This window comes from Pseudorasbora parva, chromosome 3, assembly GCF_024679245.1.
Source record: "Pseudorasbora parva isolate DD20220531a chromosome 3, ASM2467924v1, whole genome shotgun sequence".
Lineage (NCBI taxonomy): Eukaryota > Metazoa > Chordata > Actinopteri > Cypriniformes > Gobionidae > Pseudorasbora > Pseudorasbora parva.
This window is the reverse complement of record NC_090174.1, coordinates 4,812,442-4,828,837: the sequence shown is the minus strand read 5'-3', so window position 1 is coordinate 4,828,837 and position 16,396 is coordinate 4,812,442. Positions and strand designations below refer to the sequence as shown.

General features: G+C 36.0%; 1 protein-coding gene across 1 annotated transcript in view; it reads right to left on the bottom strand.

Annotated features, from left to right (window-relative positions):
• Nucleotides 1-16,396, bottom strand: part of tut7 (terminal uridylyl transferase 7) — a 52,543-nt gene that overhangs the window by 31,962 nt on the left and 4,185 nt on the right. The window contains exons 3-13 of the mRNA XM_067437604.1: nt 16,204-16,322; nt 12,743-12,844; nt 12,481-12,658; nt 11,819-11,907; nt 9,707-9,758; nt 8,918-8,987; nt 8,129-8,255; nt 7,133-7,252; nt 5,227-5,352; nt 2,617-2,797; nt 2,210-2,547 (exon numbers count right to left, since the gene is read on the bottom strand). Coding sequence (XP_067293705.1) covers nt 2,210-2,547; nt 2,617-2,797; nt 5,227-5,352; nt 7,133-7,252; nt 8,129-8,255; nt 8,918-8,987; nt 9,707-9,758; nt 11,819-11,907; nt 12,481-12,658; nt 12,743-12,844; nt 16,204-16,322 — 1,502 coding nt within the window. The remainder of the gene's footprint in view (nt 1-2,209; nt 2,548-2,616; nt 2,798-5,226; nt 5,353-7,132; nt 7,253-8,128; nt 8,256-8,917; nt 8,988-9,706; nt 9,759-11,818; nt 11,908-12,480; nt 12,659-12,742; nt 12,845-16,203; nt 16,323-16,396) is intronic.

Here is a 16,396-nt window from a genome sequence, read left to right as displayed (position 1 = left end):
GTGTGTTGAGTCGAGCGTCATCCCTAACAGCGGAAAAAAACTTTATTCAAAATAAAAATATGGCTTTTAATCAGATACAGCCATACATCTATGATCCGGAATCAGACCCAGAGGCTGCAGTTGAACAGGAGCAGCAGCAAAAACGACTAGAGCAGGACGTCTGTATGTGGTAAGTTACAAGTTATACACTAACTATATAATATGCTTAGCGGCTTGTGTTATTTACATATTTATACTTGAATTATATCGTCGTATTTTTGTCTTTGAAGGTGTACATGTGGGAAGTGCAGTTGTGCACGTGTGTTTGTGTGTTTACGCGTGGTTTGTGTAGACAGTAAGCGGACTAAAAGCAGTCTCACTCACCCTTCTAACGTTGGGACTGCTCCATCCTTCAGCATTAGGCGATTGGGAAAATTCGGCGTCGAGCTGGGCCTTGTTTATGAAACAGTCGGCACCGAAATGCAGCGAACAGATATAAACATTCGCGCAACTCAGTTGCTGATCCGGAAAAGCAAATTACATCCACTGTTGCCTTAACGCGGGGTTTTTGGCGAATCTGTGCAGGACTGTCTTGGTCTGGCAACCAAAAACCCACTTTTTTGGTGACATTGTTATGTGCTATGTGTAATTGTCACCTGTCCAGCATCCTACAAGCCCCGCTTTGATGGGCGTAGGCTGTTGCTTTCGCTCTCTCTCTCTCTCTCTCTCTCTCTCTCTCTCTCTCTCTCTCTCTCTCTCTCTCTCTCTCTCTCTCTCTCTCTCTCTCTCTCTCTCTCTCTCTCTCTCTCTCTCTCTCGCTCTCTCTCACGCGCTTCCGGTAGAATTGTCCGTAAGGCCCATACAAGGAAATTCCGCCCCCACTAACGTCAATGGGGACGCATGATCTCAAAAAATTTGCCTAAACTTATGACTAACCGGAAGTAGTATTTTTGACAAAGAAATACTCCCATCAAACGTCCACCTTAACTTTTGAAACTTTGTCTATGTTTAGTATGGGATTCCAAGTCTTTAACAGTGTAATAAGATCAGTATGCATGAAACAGCATTTCACCCCCCCTTTAAACAGGGGTGCCAATAATTGTGGAGGGCACTATAGGGCTGTCAATCGATTAAAATATTGAATCCCAATTAACTGCATGATTGTCGTGAGTTAACTCGCGATTAATCGCAATTTAATCGCACCTTTTTAGCAATTGTAAATGTCTCTTAAATTAAGTTTTTAATACTCTAATCAACATAGGTATGGACAAATATGCATGCTTTATGCAAATGTACATTTATTATTAGTGAAACCATACTTATTCAATAATAATCAATAAAGCATGAGAACTAGACATATCAAAGGTCATAGATATGTTTATCTAAGAAATTGTTCATGTCTCTTAAGCCTAAACTTAAAAATAATGAGTAAGTAGTGATTTCTCTCATTTTAACAATATAAAGGGAGTTTTTACACTGGCAGTTTAATTCAGAACAGGGCAAAGTTCGTATGAAAAATTGTTAATGTGTACCAGTGAGCGAACCAGAACCACACCATACCTGGAGGAGGTCCTTCTTCCAACTACGGGCTATGCCTCAGATCAAACAGAAAATGCGCGCTGCGTTTTGTTATGTCTGCCCCACACACACACACACACACACGCACACACACGCACGCACACGCACGCACACGCACACGCACGCACACGCGCGCACACGCGCGCACACGCGCGCACACGCGCACACACGCGCACACACGCGCACACACGCGCACACACGCGCACACACGCGCACACACGCGCACACACGCGCACACACGCGCACACACGCGCACACACGCACACACAATACACTAAATTATTTATATACTACGCAAATCATGCAGCAGTGCCATCTATCTTTATTTCGCAATCCATTTTTTTCGACCTCGATGCGTTTCGTCACATTTTGTATCGCGATATTTTGTCAAACGATATTTCGTCCCATCCCTAGTAAAAACATGAATGTACACAATAAGTGCATTATATTAAATTATGAATTTAAATGTTAGTACATAGTAGTTAAGGCCACTTAATAAAGTCATCTTATTTGAACTGGAAAATAATATAGATTTCCTTAAAAGAAGAAAAACTGACCTGAAAAGTTGCATTAGAATTCAAGGGGACCATATAAAAAAATACCTCCAGAAAAACAAATATTAACGATCAATCTATTTACAGCCGTTGCACACCTCAGTCTCCACGTCAGAGTCGGCTTCTTCCTCCTCGTCCTGCTCCAGCTCAATCATAAAGTCAGAGTCTTCGTGCTCTTCTGTACTATGCGGACTGGATCTGGCATGGGATCGGTTCACATCCTCAGCTGGCACTTTCGTTCTTTTCTTCACTCCATCGACATGATTCACACCACTCACGGATTTGTCCGTTTGACTGTTTGAACGAATTTTCCCAGCTTTGCTTTTTGGAGAAGAAGCAAAGTACTTATAAGTCGCTTTGAGACAATGCAACATATAGTCAAACATCATCTGACTACTCAACGTCCGAGCCACATTCCTCTGGACGGCGAAAGGATCTGAGAAAGAAAACAAAGATTAATATAGGCAAAAAATAAAAAAACTAGTTCACATGATGCCATGGATACCTTCTATTGCAATCCTCTTTTTGGGCCAGTCTTTCAGATCACGCCATATTTCACCGTTTGTGCGCACGCTGATGACTTTCTCGGGTATTTGAAACTCCAGTGAATAATATCGCAGTAACTCGACCCAAAGCTTCCCCAGCATCACAGGAGGACTCCGGCTTTTGAAAAAAACCAATGGAGCCTATTGGAAAAAACAACAACAATCAGAAATATGAACCAATAATACCAAAAAAACCATGGAAGCTCGTTTCCGCTATGGAATCGACTGTTTCCATCTGGCAATTATTTTATTTTGTCTCAGAATTACAAGTTTATGGGCCCTGTTTTAATGATCTGAGCGCATGGTCTAGAGCAGGGGTTTTCAAACTTTATGATGCCAAGGACCCCCACATATAATGAACCTTTCATGAGGGACCTAAAATCCATATCTTTATGTATATGAAAAAAAACATTTAAACTCTTACAGGGCTCGACATTAACGCTTGTCCGGGACAAGTGGATTTTTTGAAGGGACACGTGAAAAAGAGTTTTACTTGCCCGACGGACAAGAGCCTGATTAAAGCAAAAAAATAACTAGCGAATCACCAAAATGCAAGAATGATTGTGCATTAATTTAGTCTAAGTGGCGATCGATAGTGGTGGATGATACTATATGATGAAATGCCGATAATAAGGTCGTGCTGGTGACGCTCGTGCAGCCTCTCGAGGAGAAATTACAACTCTAGAGCGTTTAAGTGTTTCCTGAATACCATCACGACTGAAAGTGACACTGCTTTTTAAATAAAAATAAAAAACATTGCAATATTGACTTAAGACCAGGTTTCTGTTGGTCAATGGCATTTTCAGTTCCTCAAAATAGCAACATGCCAACAATGCTCCTGAGCCTGACCTGGTTTTCAGACCAGCATACCCATGGGCGCACAAATGGGAACTGAAACTAGCAAAAAAAACACTTGTGTTGCGCCGGGTGTATGATAGGGCCCCATCTCATAATAAAAAAAAGTTTGAATTGCAACATATACTTGTGAGATATAGGGTGGGTTGCACCAACAAGGATTAACTTTAAATCTAGATTAAATCAAGGTTTATCTTATAATTCTGTTGCACCAAACTTTAAACTTTGTTTAAAAATAAGCAGGCTTAAATTTAAACCATGACTTTAATCCTGGATTTATTTTTATAATAAACCTGGATTAACTATAATCTTGTTGCTCCATAACTTTAATCTCAGATTAAAATTTCAGTTAGGGATTAAATGTAAACTTGCTACTCTCTAGCACTTTATAAAGACAGAGGACATTTTACAAGTTTATTTCCTTTATCAGCGAGAGCTCCTTATGTCAGAGAGAGTGTTTCTGGTGTTCAATAAGGAAGGAAATTGAATGTTAGTATTGTTGCTGTCAGTGGCTCATCATGGCGGCGAAAATTAATGGAGGTTTTAATCGCAGGTTAAATACTGCTAATCCCAGATTTGTTAATCTTGGTTTAAAATTAAGTCGTGCAACACAACTAGATTTAAATTAAAGCCTAGATCAACAAATCCTAGATTAGCTCTAAACTGAGCTTAATTTAATCCTTGTTGGTGCAACCCACCCATAGGGTCCAGTATGTAGGTTTTTTTTGGCCTTATTTGGAAGCGTCATGAATAATAATGTGGAGTTCTGCTCTGATTGGCTGTTTCACTGGGCGTCAGCAGCCACTCACGAAACGTCATGACAACCGGTACAAAGTATTCATTTCAGGAGGTTGCTATAATTAGTATTATTGTACTATTTCATATCAGATATACCTTATAGAAAAGACAAGAGTCGCGTTTGTGTCTATTGAGCCCGATTTCTCAAAATGGTGTGTGTGTGTGCGCGTATCCTGGGTGCCATGAGAACAGTGCAAGTTATAGTCAGCATAGGCACGCACTCACAGGACGCTAACGACCGAGCCCAGTAATTTAACTGAATTAAGCGGGTTTTTTTTGCAAAACCTTATAGCATGCCCCCTGAACACTTCATTTATGGCGCTCATCTCACTGTATCATTGCGGGAAGTTTTTGTATAATTTTTGTAATGTTTTAGCCTGGTCACTATATTCACTGCCATTATATGAAGGAGCATGTGCAGGACTATTTTTACAAATTTCAGCTTTTGAGGTCCGAAAAAGATAGAAAGACGTAGGGCATTAGAACAGCAGCGGGGTGAGTAAAAGATGGCTTTATTTTAGTTTCAGGGTGAACTAGCCTATACACGTTAACTCATAACGGCAGCAGCCACATTTTTGTAGCATTTTTAGCATTGTAAATGTGTCACCATATGATTTTACAATGATAGCTTCTTTTTGAATCACAAACTCTAAACAGCGAACTGGGTAGCGCGTAAATATGCTAATTTCATTGATATCGCAAATCTGCATTCAGGTTAGTGACGGACTAAAGTCTAGTTTTGAGTGGAGCATAGGACACACCAACAGTGATATTAGAGCTCCGGCTCTTTATTTTGTGGCGGAAACAAGCTTGCATAAAATACAGTAACAATTTTGTAACATTTCTTTTGGCTTGACATCCAAATTGTCTTCAAATTAATTGATGTACAATACATGAATAACCGGGAACATACTAACCTTTCCCTTCTTGACGACTGTGTCTTTATCTTGAGAATCGTTTGAGGTTGGATCATAAACCCAAAGCACGTTTCCTTTTTCAACCCCGGTTAAGGAGAAACTCTTCAGTTTACTCACGGGCAAACCCTAAAACAAGACACAACATCAGTCTCTGCATCAAAAATTAAATGCATTAAACTACCTCATAATAAAAACCATTTCTTACAGGAATTTCTATAATAATCATACAGAATGAATAATTGTCTAAATTATCTAGTTTAAGTTTTTTATCTCATGGAAGTATATGCCCAAAAACTAAAACAGGCTTTGAGTGACAAAGCCGTTAGTATGACCCAAAGTTCAATATACGGGGGAGTTTTTCATCTTATATTTCTATACGATATATTTAAGCAATATCACAATCAATCACACTGTTTTTCCTGAGTATCAGCATGTTTGCAAATGTAACTGTCCAATAAACAAGAAGCTAATATTGTGAGGAACATTTCATAATATTGTCAATAATTCGCTTTATTTTACAAACAAAAACAGTTTAAGATTTATAAACTATATATTTGAATACAGAGAGAGAGAGAGAGAGAGAGAGAGAGAGAGAGAGAGAGAGAGAGAGAGAGAGAGAGAGAGAGAGAGAGAGAGAGAGAGAGAGAGAGAGAGAGAGAGAGAGAGAGAGAGAGAGAGAGAGAAGCAATTGATTAATCGCGATTAAAGTTTGTGTTTATTTATATATTTAAGAATATACATGTATAAACTGTATATAAATATTTATATAATTTATCTTATATATAAATAACACTTTTCTTATATACATGGAGGAGTGTGTATTTAAATATACATAATAATTATACACAGTACACACACATACTGTGTAAACACACACTTTTATTTTGGATGCGATTAATCATGATTAATCAATTGTCCAGCACTAATTTGTGATTAATGAAACAGATTTAGAAGATACATTTTTTAAAATTATATATAATTTAAAAAAACTTATATTTTAACTATTTTATATTAAAAATAATAATTAAAAATGAAGGTAAAAATGCGTTTGAAAACAATTAAAGGAGGCAAATATCACCCCCTAATGGAAAAAGTTACTTTCACTCACCGCTATGAACCGACCACCACACAGAACATGAATATAATATAAATGTCATATCTTAAAATCACCTAATTATCATTACCAACAAAATCCCAGAAAATACAGATATATCACTTTTGTCAATATCGCACACACCTAGTTCATTACATGGCTCTCGGAAATACTTCATTGTGATTGGTCAGGTAAAAAAAATTTTGTATGTTGATCATTAAACTGTAAAACTGTCCAATTTACAGGTAAAATTATAAAATAATTGGTTACACTTTATTTAAAGCCTATAAAATTATATTATAAAAGCACTTTTAACACATTATTTATGCATTGTAAAACACCTTTTTATGGTCTCCTGAATAATTGTAACCTCAGTCATAATATATTATAATACTCATTGATTGAACACCTTTAGAAAGTGTAATGCATGCAACTAATTTCAGATGTAACAAGGAATCTGTAAATATTATAATGCATTTTAACTTGTTTATGAAAAGCTATAATGCATTATGTATATTACGAAAACCCTTATAATGCATTATACATAAAGGTGTAAATAATTTCATGTTGTATTTCAAACTTCCAATTTCCTATATTTATTCATGTGATGAGTATCTGTGTAATAAACAGGATAACTATTGCATATATTCTGCGTCTTGATTACCGTGTCGAGTTTATTTCTTTTTTTTTGCAATAATGACCGACTGACTGCAGATTATCTCCGGTTACCTCTCCAAAAGGATCCAGATGCAATAATCAGGCACTGGTCCTATAAACGTGAATAAACTGATGCATTAATGCTGAATCACACACCGCGTGTTCTAGGTATGACGGTAAGATGGGTTCCTTGCGTCGTTGCAAGAAGCTGATGACCATGAGGGTAATGCAGTAGGATGGAAGTCCACCTTCTTCCATCTGGTCTACACAACAAATCTAATTCACACACACACACGCAAAAAAAACATCACATATTATTAAGGCATTCAGAGCATTAAAGGGTTAGTTCACCCAAAAATGAAATTGATGTCATTAATTAACCCTAATGTCTTTCCACACCCGTAAGACACAGTTTAAGATATTTTATATTTAGTCCGAGAGCGTATGCAAGTCTATGCACACTATACTGTCCATGTCCAGAAAGGGAATACAAACATCATCAAAGTAGTCCAAAGCATCGAAAATACATTTTGGTCCAAAAATAACAAAAACTACGACTTTATTCAGCATTTTCTTCTCTTCCGCATTTGTTTTCAAACCTCAAATAAAGATTCAAAAAGTCATGAATCAGCGTATTGATTCATGATTCGGATCACCAACGTCACGTGATTTCAGCAGTTTGACACGGGATCCGAATCATGAATCAATTTGTTATTTTTGGACCCAAATGTATTTCCGATGCTTCAAGAGACTCTAATTAACCCACTGATGTCTCATATGGACTACTTTGATGATGTTTTTATTCCCTTTCTGGACATGGACAGTATAGTGTGCATACACTTGCATACGCTATCGGACTAAATATAAAATATCTTAAACTGTGTGTGAAGATGAACGGAGGTCTTACGGGTGAGGAACGACATTAGGGGGAGTCATTAATGACATTAATTTCATTTTTGGGTGAACTAACCCTTTAAAATTCTTTATGATTAAAAAAAAAATCCATGTACTATTATATTTAACTAATGTTCATATAACATAACTTGTCATGTTTCAGACAACACTAAGAACCACAACGAAACATGTAATTTAGTGTTTGTTTGTTTTTTAAACCTACATACTCACAAATAGCACTGTGCACATCAGTCTTACCTTAGCCCAGTATCTGAAGCATGTGACTAGCGGGACGAGTTGCGGTTCCAGACTCGACATCTCTGCCAAATATGCTGTTGTTAAGCATGCACTTTCATTGCCTGCACTGACTTTGCAGATCAGACCACTTCAAAAGATCAAAAAAAGATATATAACATATGTTTAAAAAGAGAAAACTCTTCCTCTGTCAATGAATTTAACACACAATACCATTCAAAAGGGTGGGGTCAGTAAGAAACAAGTCTCTTCCGCTCAGCAAGGCTGCATTTATTTGATCAAAAATACAGTACAGTGAAATATTACTACAATTTAAAATACCCGTTTTCTACGTGAATATATAATAAACTACAATTTATTCCTTTGATCAAAGCTGAATTTTCAGCATCATTAGTGTCACATGATCCTTCAGAAATCATTATAATATGATGATTTGATGCTCAAGAAACATTTCCTATTGTTATCCATTTTGAAAACAGCTGTGCTGCTTCATTTTTTTTTGATCCTTTGAGGAATAAAATTCAAAAGAACAGCATTTATTTGAAATAAAAATATTTGGCAACATTGAATATGCCTTTACAGTCACTTTTGATCAATTTAATGCAACCTTGCTGAATAAAATTATTAATTTATAAAAAAATAAAAATAAAAAAACGACTCTTACTGACTAGTAATGTACATTTCAATACATATAAAAATAAATAAAAAATAAACAAAATGATACATAAACATTTGAATGCAGTTAGCTTCAAATATGAACTTTGTAAAAGACTAATAAATAAGGAAGCAGACCTTGATTTCTCTTTGCACACTACTACAGGCATCCTCCTGTGGAAGTCTCCTTCCACATCGACAAAAAGATCTGCGGTTATGAAAATAAAAGAGTGAGAAAAATGAAACAAACCATCGTTATTCTATATTGGTGGTGTTTTATTGTGAATACGTTTATGCACATATTATGCTTTTATTTTATTAATAAACGCTTTTTTTAAATGTAACTAAACTTGCTAACACCCATGTCCTTGTTACATGTCATATAGTAATAACAGTAAATTAAGCATAATTACATGCAACTAACCCTTAACCAAATCCTAATCCTACCCTAACCCTATAGTAAGTACATGTAGTTAATTAATATTACTTAAATATATAATTACACTGTAACAATTACACCTTAAAATAAAGTTTAACCAACTTTAGTGTAGGGTTCAATTCTCACTATTAACTAGTTCATGCATATCACTAGGATATTGACTGTTTATTAGCACTTATAAAGCACATATTAATGCCTTATTCTGCATGATCATATTCTACATCCTTTAATCCTACCCAATACCTACACTTAACAACTACCGCACTAACTATTTAATAAGCAGTAATTAGGAGTTTACTGAGGAAAAAGTCATAGTTATTAGTTAGTTGATAGTGAGAATTGGAACCTAAACTAAATTGTGATGTATCAGCTATTTTATTTTTGGGCAGAAATTTCAGTATCAGTGAGTCTCAAACTCCATTTTCCTCCATTTTTACCATGGCCAATTATAACACTTTATTTTTTACTTTCACAGCTTTTCAACTTACCGCTTTTTGAGAGATGCTCTTGAGCCACAAGCAGAATATCAGGATGCTGGAACTGAGGAGAGATTTTTTTTCTTAATTACAAAACCCTTATTGACCAAACTTCCTCAGCAAAAGTAAAAGATCATTGCAAAAAAAAAAAAAAATTCAAAGCGTGACCAAACCTACTCAAAAATTGTACACTGTTTGATCAAAGAAACCGAATTATACCATGGTCTGTCTGAACTCTGAATACTCTATTCTGATTTGTGGAAGGTGTGCAAATAAATTGTCAGTTTAGTCAATTGTGAGTTTAATGGTCAATAGTCAGTTTAATCGCTGTTTTATATTAATGCGCTGTTTTCATTAGCCACGTTTCCATCCAAAGTTGCACATTTAACTTTGACACTGCGAATAAAGCTCAGCAATTTCTCAGGCATTTCAGAACAACCAAAACAGCATTCTCCACGATTACGTCATTTTTGCCACGCGCACCTTCACGCTTGTGCGGACGCATCGAATGTAAACCAAGCTGTAATCTTATCCAATACCTAAACTTAACAACTACCTTAAGTAAGACGCCTGTATGAATACTAAAATACTCATCCAAAACTTAGACTTTCTAGACTGTGTTATGTTGTTAAGTGAGCAGGATATATTATTAACACCTCACTGTTATTTATACACAACTTGTAACAACATTTGGATGCAATAAATACATTAAGGCGATTCTAAGATGATATTCTATGCGTTTGTCGTGTACTATAGTCTGTTAATCATCACAGCGCCACCCTCAGGCTGAATAACGCAAGGACATTATAATTCAGCCAAAAGTGTATCTGTTGTTCTCAGCGATTAGGATATAAAGCTTACAAAATGTTTGTCAGAAACTAGCACTTAGGCCCAGAAACTGGCCTACCTAAATTTATGGCCAGGAGCCTCTACTGTAATAAGTAGTAATTAGTAGTTTATTGAGGCAAAAGTCAGTTAATAATGGGATTTTGACCCTAATCTAAGGTGTGACCCTTGTTTTTAATGCACACTGAGAAACTTAGTAAATGTGTTTCCATTGTAGTTTAAGTACACATTTGTCTTGTATGTTTTTATTCACATTTATGCAGATCTTGGTGTTTCTATTCACCAGTTTTTTTTTAGATATACCAAAATGCACACAAAAATAGGTGGAAACGTAGCTAGTGAAGCATACACACATACATCACTCCCACTGTTTTCATTGAAGCAAAATGCTACATTATATTTCTAAGCAACGAGGAGGTAACATCGCTGGTTTTGAAGTAATTAAACTCACAGCTTCGTTGTTAATAGACAGAAACGCCTCACAGACGCAGATAATCAACACAAACATCTCTCTTGATAAGATAAGAATTCAAATAAATGCTATAATTCGTTCATTCAAATAAAATGTATATCTCTGTGTCTGACTCAAAGTGGGCAGAATGCTAGATCTAACGAGCCATTACTAACCAAAATAACCATCATTTCTACCCATTTTCTGATCAAATATTGCGCTGCAAACATCAATAACAGCTTTAAGTTGTCAATGCTGGCCTATGACCTTGGTATAATCAGGAAAATCCACAGCTAGCTGTGCATTAAACTATTTTAACGCACTCCACTTCGTGCCGGGTGGTTCGTTGCCTTCATATTATTAAAATCGTTACAACTAGTTATGGATTATCCCTTATTAAAGGACTTTAAAATGCATATGCCATGGTTTATGTGTTAGCTATCATAGTGTACACAAGGCAAATTGTGATACTGTGTCTAAATGTCAGTGATAATTAGCTTGCATCAGGGGTTTGAGACAATAATAGCTCATCTTCATCCTGCACAAGTCTGATAAGAGCCTTAATAATTGATATATTACTTCGTAATGCCAGTAATAACAACTGAAGAAAGTCAAGTTCACTTCATGCTAGGTTTAGTCAAGCTGTTGTGGCACTGCACAGTCTAGCTAGAATTTCTTAATACTTACACAAATGTAGTTTCAAAAAAGGAAAGCATGATCAAATTGAAAAAAATACCCATTTTAAATGTAAATCATTTGCTCATAAGATAAAGCCATACGATATACTAAAAGGTTAATTGTGAGACTATTAAGCACTTCATACTCACATGGGATGGAAACTTAACATCAATGTTTACATCAGAATCTTTGAAGCCGAACTTGGTGCAGGAAGATCCATATAACCTGAATTGGCATTCTGAAGGGGAAGAGAGAGTCAAATGTATGGAGGAAGCATTAGAGCTGCACAATTAATAATTAAAAGATTGCAGACTCGATTCAAACACCCACATGATTCGTTCAAAAACACTGATTCATTCAGTAATGAAACGTGAAGTCTTTAAGTGAGTCACTGAATAATTTATTCAAAAACACTGATTCATTCAGTAATGAAACGAAGTCTTTATGAGTCACTGAATCAATCATTCAAAAGATTTGTTCAAAAACACTGATTCATCCAGTAATGAAACGAAGTCTTTATGAGTCACTGAATCAATCATTCAAGAGATTAGTTCAAAAACACTGATTCATCCAGTAATGAAACGAAGTCTTTATGAGTCAATGAATCAATCATTCAAGAGATTAGTTCAAAAACACTGATTCATCCAGTAATGAAACAAAGTCTTTACGAGTGAGTCATTGAATCATTCATTCAAAGTTGTTTATTCAGAATCGTGATGTCTATTTTGAACAAAAAAAGTGAGTCTCAATGTCCCCCGAATCGTGCAGCTCTAGAAAGCATCAAATAAAGGATTCAACGAGCTTTGCATACCTGGAAGGAAAGGTTGAAGGACTTTCTGAATGAGAGCAAGAATATTTTGGCGTTGCTTCAAATCCTGGTCGTTCAAACCAAACTCAGTGACCACACTTTCTAGTGCAGAGCTGATTAAATGACACTGTGCTTTTCCAGGAGCCGGTATGTTCAACAGCAGCGTCAGCTTCTGCAGTTCCTGTAAGGAGAAGACACATTTCAGCCATAAATTACAAGCACAGCAGTTTGAGCATGATCATAATTTTGTAATATGATTCCTCACCCTGGCTTTCTTCCTATGGGATCGTTCTCTGATGTGAGCGAGCGCTGGCGAGATGTCTTCACAGAACACCTTACATTTATCACATCTGAACTTGAGGTTTGACTAATAAGAAGGCATAAAAAAAACTAAATCAACAACAATAATGATCAATGCACAAAGTTTGTTTGTTTGTTTTTTAAATTGATCAAAAATGACTTTTCATGGTTATAATTACAGTGTTTCCCACAGATTCGAAAGCAATGTGCGGTGGTGGAGGTGAGGGCCGGTGGGGGGTGTTCATTTTTTCCAGCCAGAAAATTATTCTAATTGGCCTCTTGGCATTGGATTTCTCTATTTTAACCTTAATTACTACACTAATTGTTATATAAATAATATAAATATTAGAAGAAAATTTTTAAGTGGTCATTAATGGACCATAATAATTGCACAAATAGTATTTAGTACCAAAAGATCTCCTCAAAATATTCAACAAATATTACTAAACTAAAATATAGTTTATTTAATAACATTTAATCTATTGAAAAATGGTGTACAGTCACATTTGACTATGATAGTAAGAAATATCTCAGGGCTAAATACAAGAGCATAACATCACAATCAAAGCATCTTTATTGAAAAATAACTCAATATTTGCGCGCTGAGAGACGCGTGCGCACTTTGGGACGAGTGCACAGAGACAGATCTTCATCGCAAGTTTTCATTCGCGTCTTCTGGCTACACAAGGGGGATGATGGCGAAAACGGCTGTCATATTCGGACATACGGCAGCACTCGCATGCATTGAACAAAGTTTACAAAGAGAGACCGTTTTGCCCACATTTTTATCGCTGTTGTTTTATTGTATAACTGAGAAGCCAGCACGTGTAGCCATCGACAGAAACATACATAAATCATTATTTTCAAGTTACAACCCATATTAAAGGGTTACTTCAGCGATTAGCATATGGCTTTGTATCAGTAGAAACCCTGGAGTATATTCAAATGATTGTGCTTTCCCCCCTAATATCCCCTGAGACAAGAGATTTATGCATTTTATTTCTGGAAAAATTCCTCCTATGATGTAAATTGGCGATATTTGCATCATAGGAGGAATGTTTGCCCAAAGGCAAAAGACTACAGCCAGCAGAGGGAGCCGTTTCCACATGTTTTGAATCCGCGCATGGGGGATGGAGATCACACTCAGCTTGCAGGGAGAGCTCAGCTGGCAGCTACAGGCACTCATTTAAACGGAGCTATGGTGAGCAATGTAAGTCTTTTAACTTCTCAAATTAATTTCAATGAAAGTTAAGCTTGCAAAGGCATGAACTGAAACGCACCAGACTGAACTCGCGTTGTGAATGTATGCCGCGAGTGTAGTCGCGATTACCTCAGGTCTCATCACTCCTGCAGTTAGTGCTCAGTGCTGTGACACTCGCGCGGCGACTCACTCATTATATTGAACAGACACGTTCAGTTTTTAATTGTAGTGTCTTCTCTGACTCAGTCACAGTAATCAAGTTGGTGGCGTTGGGAATGGCACAGGGCAGCGAAGCATTCTGGGAATTGTAGTCTTTCATCCCCATGGGACAAAAATACATTTTATGTCTTTTCTCAGGCTAAAAGACACCAAATTCAAAATTAATTTCAAATTTTGACTGCATTGATGACCCAGATTAAATACAGATTCATCTTCCCAGCGCTGAAGTACCCCTTTAAAGATGGGTCATCAGATGTGAGATGAACCGCGGTGCAAGTGCGTCCCGGCACATTTTACACTGGATCCCGGTTGGGAAACACTGGTCTATTCAAATGTATTGATTGACACAGCGCTGGTTTGTTTAGAAATAATGAGAGCGCCGTGACCATGCACGCTGCCACGTGATGAACACGTGTCGCAACTCTGTTATTCAACTGCTCTGGTTTTAACTGTTATGCCACACTAAATGCGCCAAAATGCAACAAAACTTGATTAAGACTTACGGTCAAATGCAACAAAAGACGAAGCAATTTGTGGTGGCCGGTGTTGATTCTGTGGCGGTCCACCACAAATTAGTCTATGTGTGGGAAACACTGCAATTATATCTCAAAAAAAAAAAAATACTGCTCTTTTAAACTTTCATTTATCAAAGAATCCTCAGAGAATCCTGAGTTTCCACAAGAATATGAAGCAGTAGAACTATTTTCAACACTGATAATAACCATAAACGTTTCTTGAGCATTATATCAATGATTTCTGAAGGATCATGTGACACTGAAGACTGGAGTAATGATGCTGAAAATTCAGCTTTGATCACAGGAATAAATAACATTTGAACATATATTCAAATAGAATATTAGTTATTTTATATTATAAAAATATTTCTAAATTTTACTGTATTTTTATTAAATAAATGTAGCCTTGGTGAGTATTATTTCATTAAAAAATCTTAACTAAGTGAATTAAAGTGTAGTAAATGTGATTTTATAAACAAAGCCTGTGAAGTGATATTTAATGCACTTCATGATATTGAATATAAAAAAATGGAACACATACATATACATATATATATATATATATATATATATATATATATATATATATATATATATATATATATATATATATATATATATATATATATATATTCCCTTCTCATATCAATATGGTACAAGATGCAAGTCAATGTGATAAACAAGTCAAAAGTAGTCAGAATACATTACCTAAAATGAGCAATCTAGATTATATTACAATTTGTCACTTCTGTCAATCATCTGTCCTCAGTTAATAAAAGCATGAAAATTTGCCATTTAACTTAAAAAGAACATTATTAAAATCATCCTTTATTTATGCTTTATTAAGTGACAAACTTAACTTTATGTTTGGATCAGTAGCCGATACCATTTTATAAGTAATCTACTCAGCACTGCTGTTTAATATATGCTTCAATATTAAAATCACAGCACTGATAATTGAAAACATGTAGCATTGTATTACCAATATGCTATTTCAATAAATATGGTATTCCTTCTACCTTCCACTAGGGCTGTCACTTTTTATTCGATATTCGAATATGCATTCGAATATGGCGTGAAATATCCGTAATCGAACTATAAATAAACTATCCGGTTTTTAAAGTGCCATGTAGTGCATTTTTTACAGGCGGGTGCATTTACATGGAGCACTGTAATGGGTTTAAAAGTCCAATCTGAATGAAAGTGCTCCATATAAACACCTCAATCGTATTAAAAATGCCCAAACTGAATGAAATTGTAATCGGTTTGAGATGTGTGGGATCCACCTTTTCATGAATCGATCAAACGAAACAGATATTCGAGAGTCGTAGATATTCGAAAATATTCGAACACATTGCTTGATATTTGATATCAGTTCGAATTAGATTTTTTTTTTAAATGACAGCCCTACCTTCCACAGTTTTTTAAGAATATCTCCTATCGAAATATTTGCACAGAATTGGCAATTCGGTTAGTTTATAACTTCCAAACCTCTTTCTGGTCACAATCACTGCCTTCGGCTTCTAAGCACAGCTGTAAAACATCCCGTCTAGTGAGGCAGCTGTCAATCGACACCATCCTGCTCTTCTCCCTCCAACTATGCATGCTGTCTGACAGACAAATGAGACAGACAGATATTAGACACATTTCAATCTAAACTTAAAGGATTAGTTCACCCAAAAAT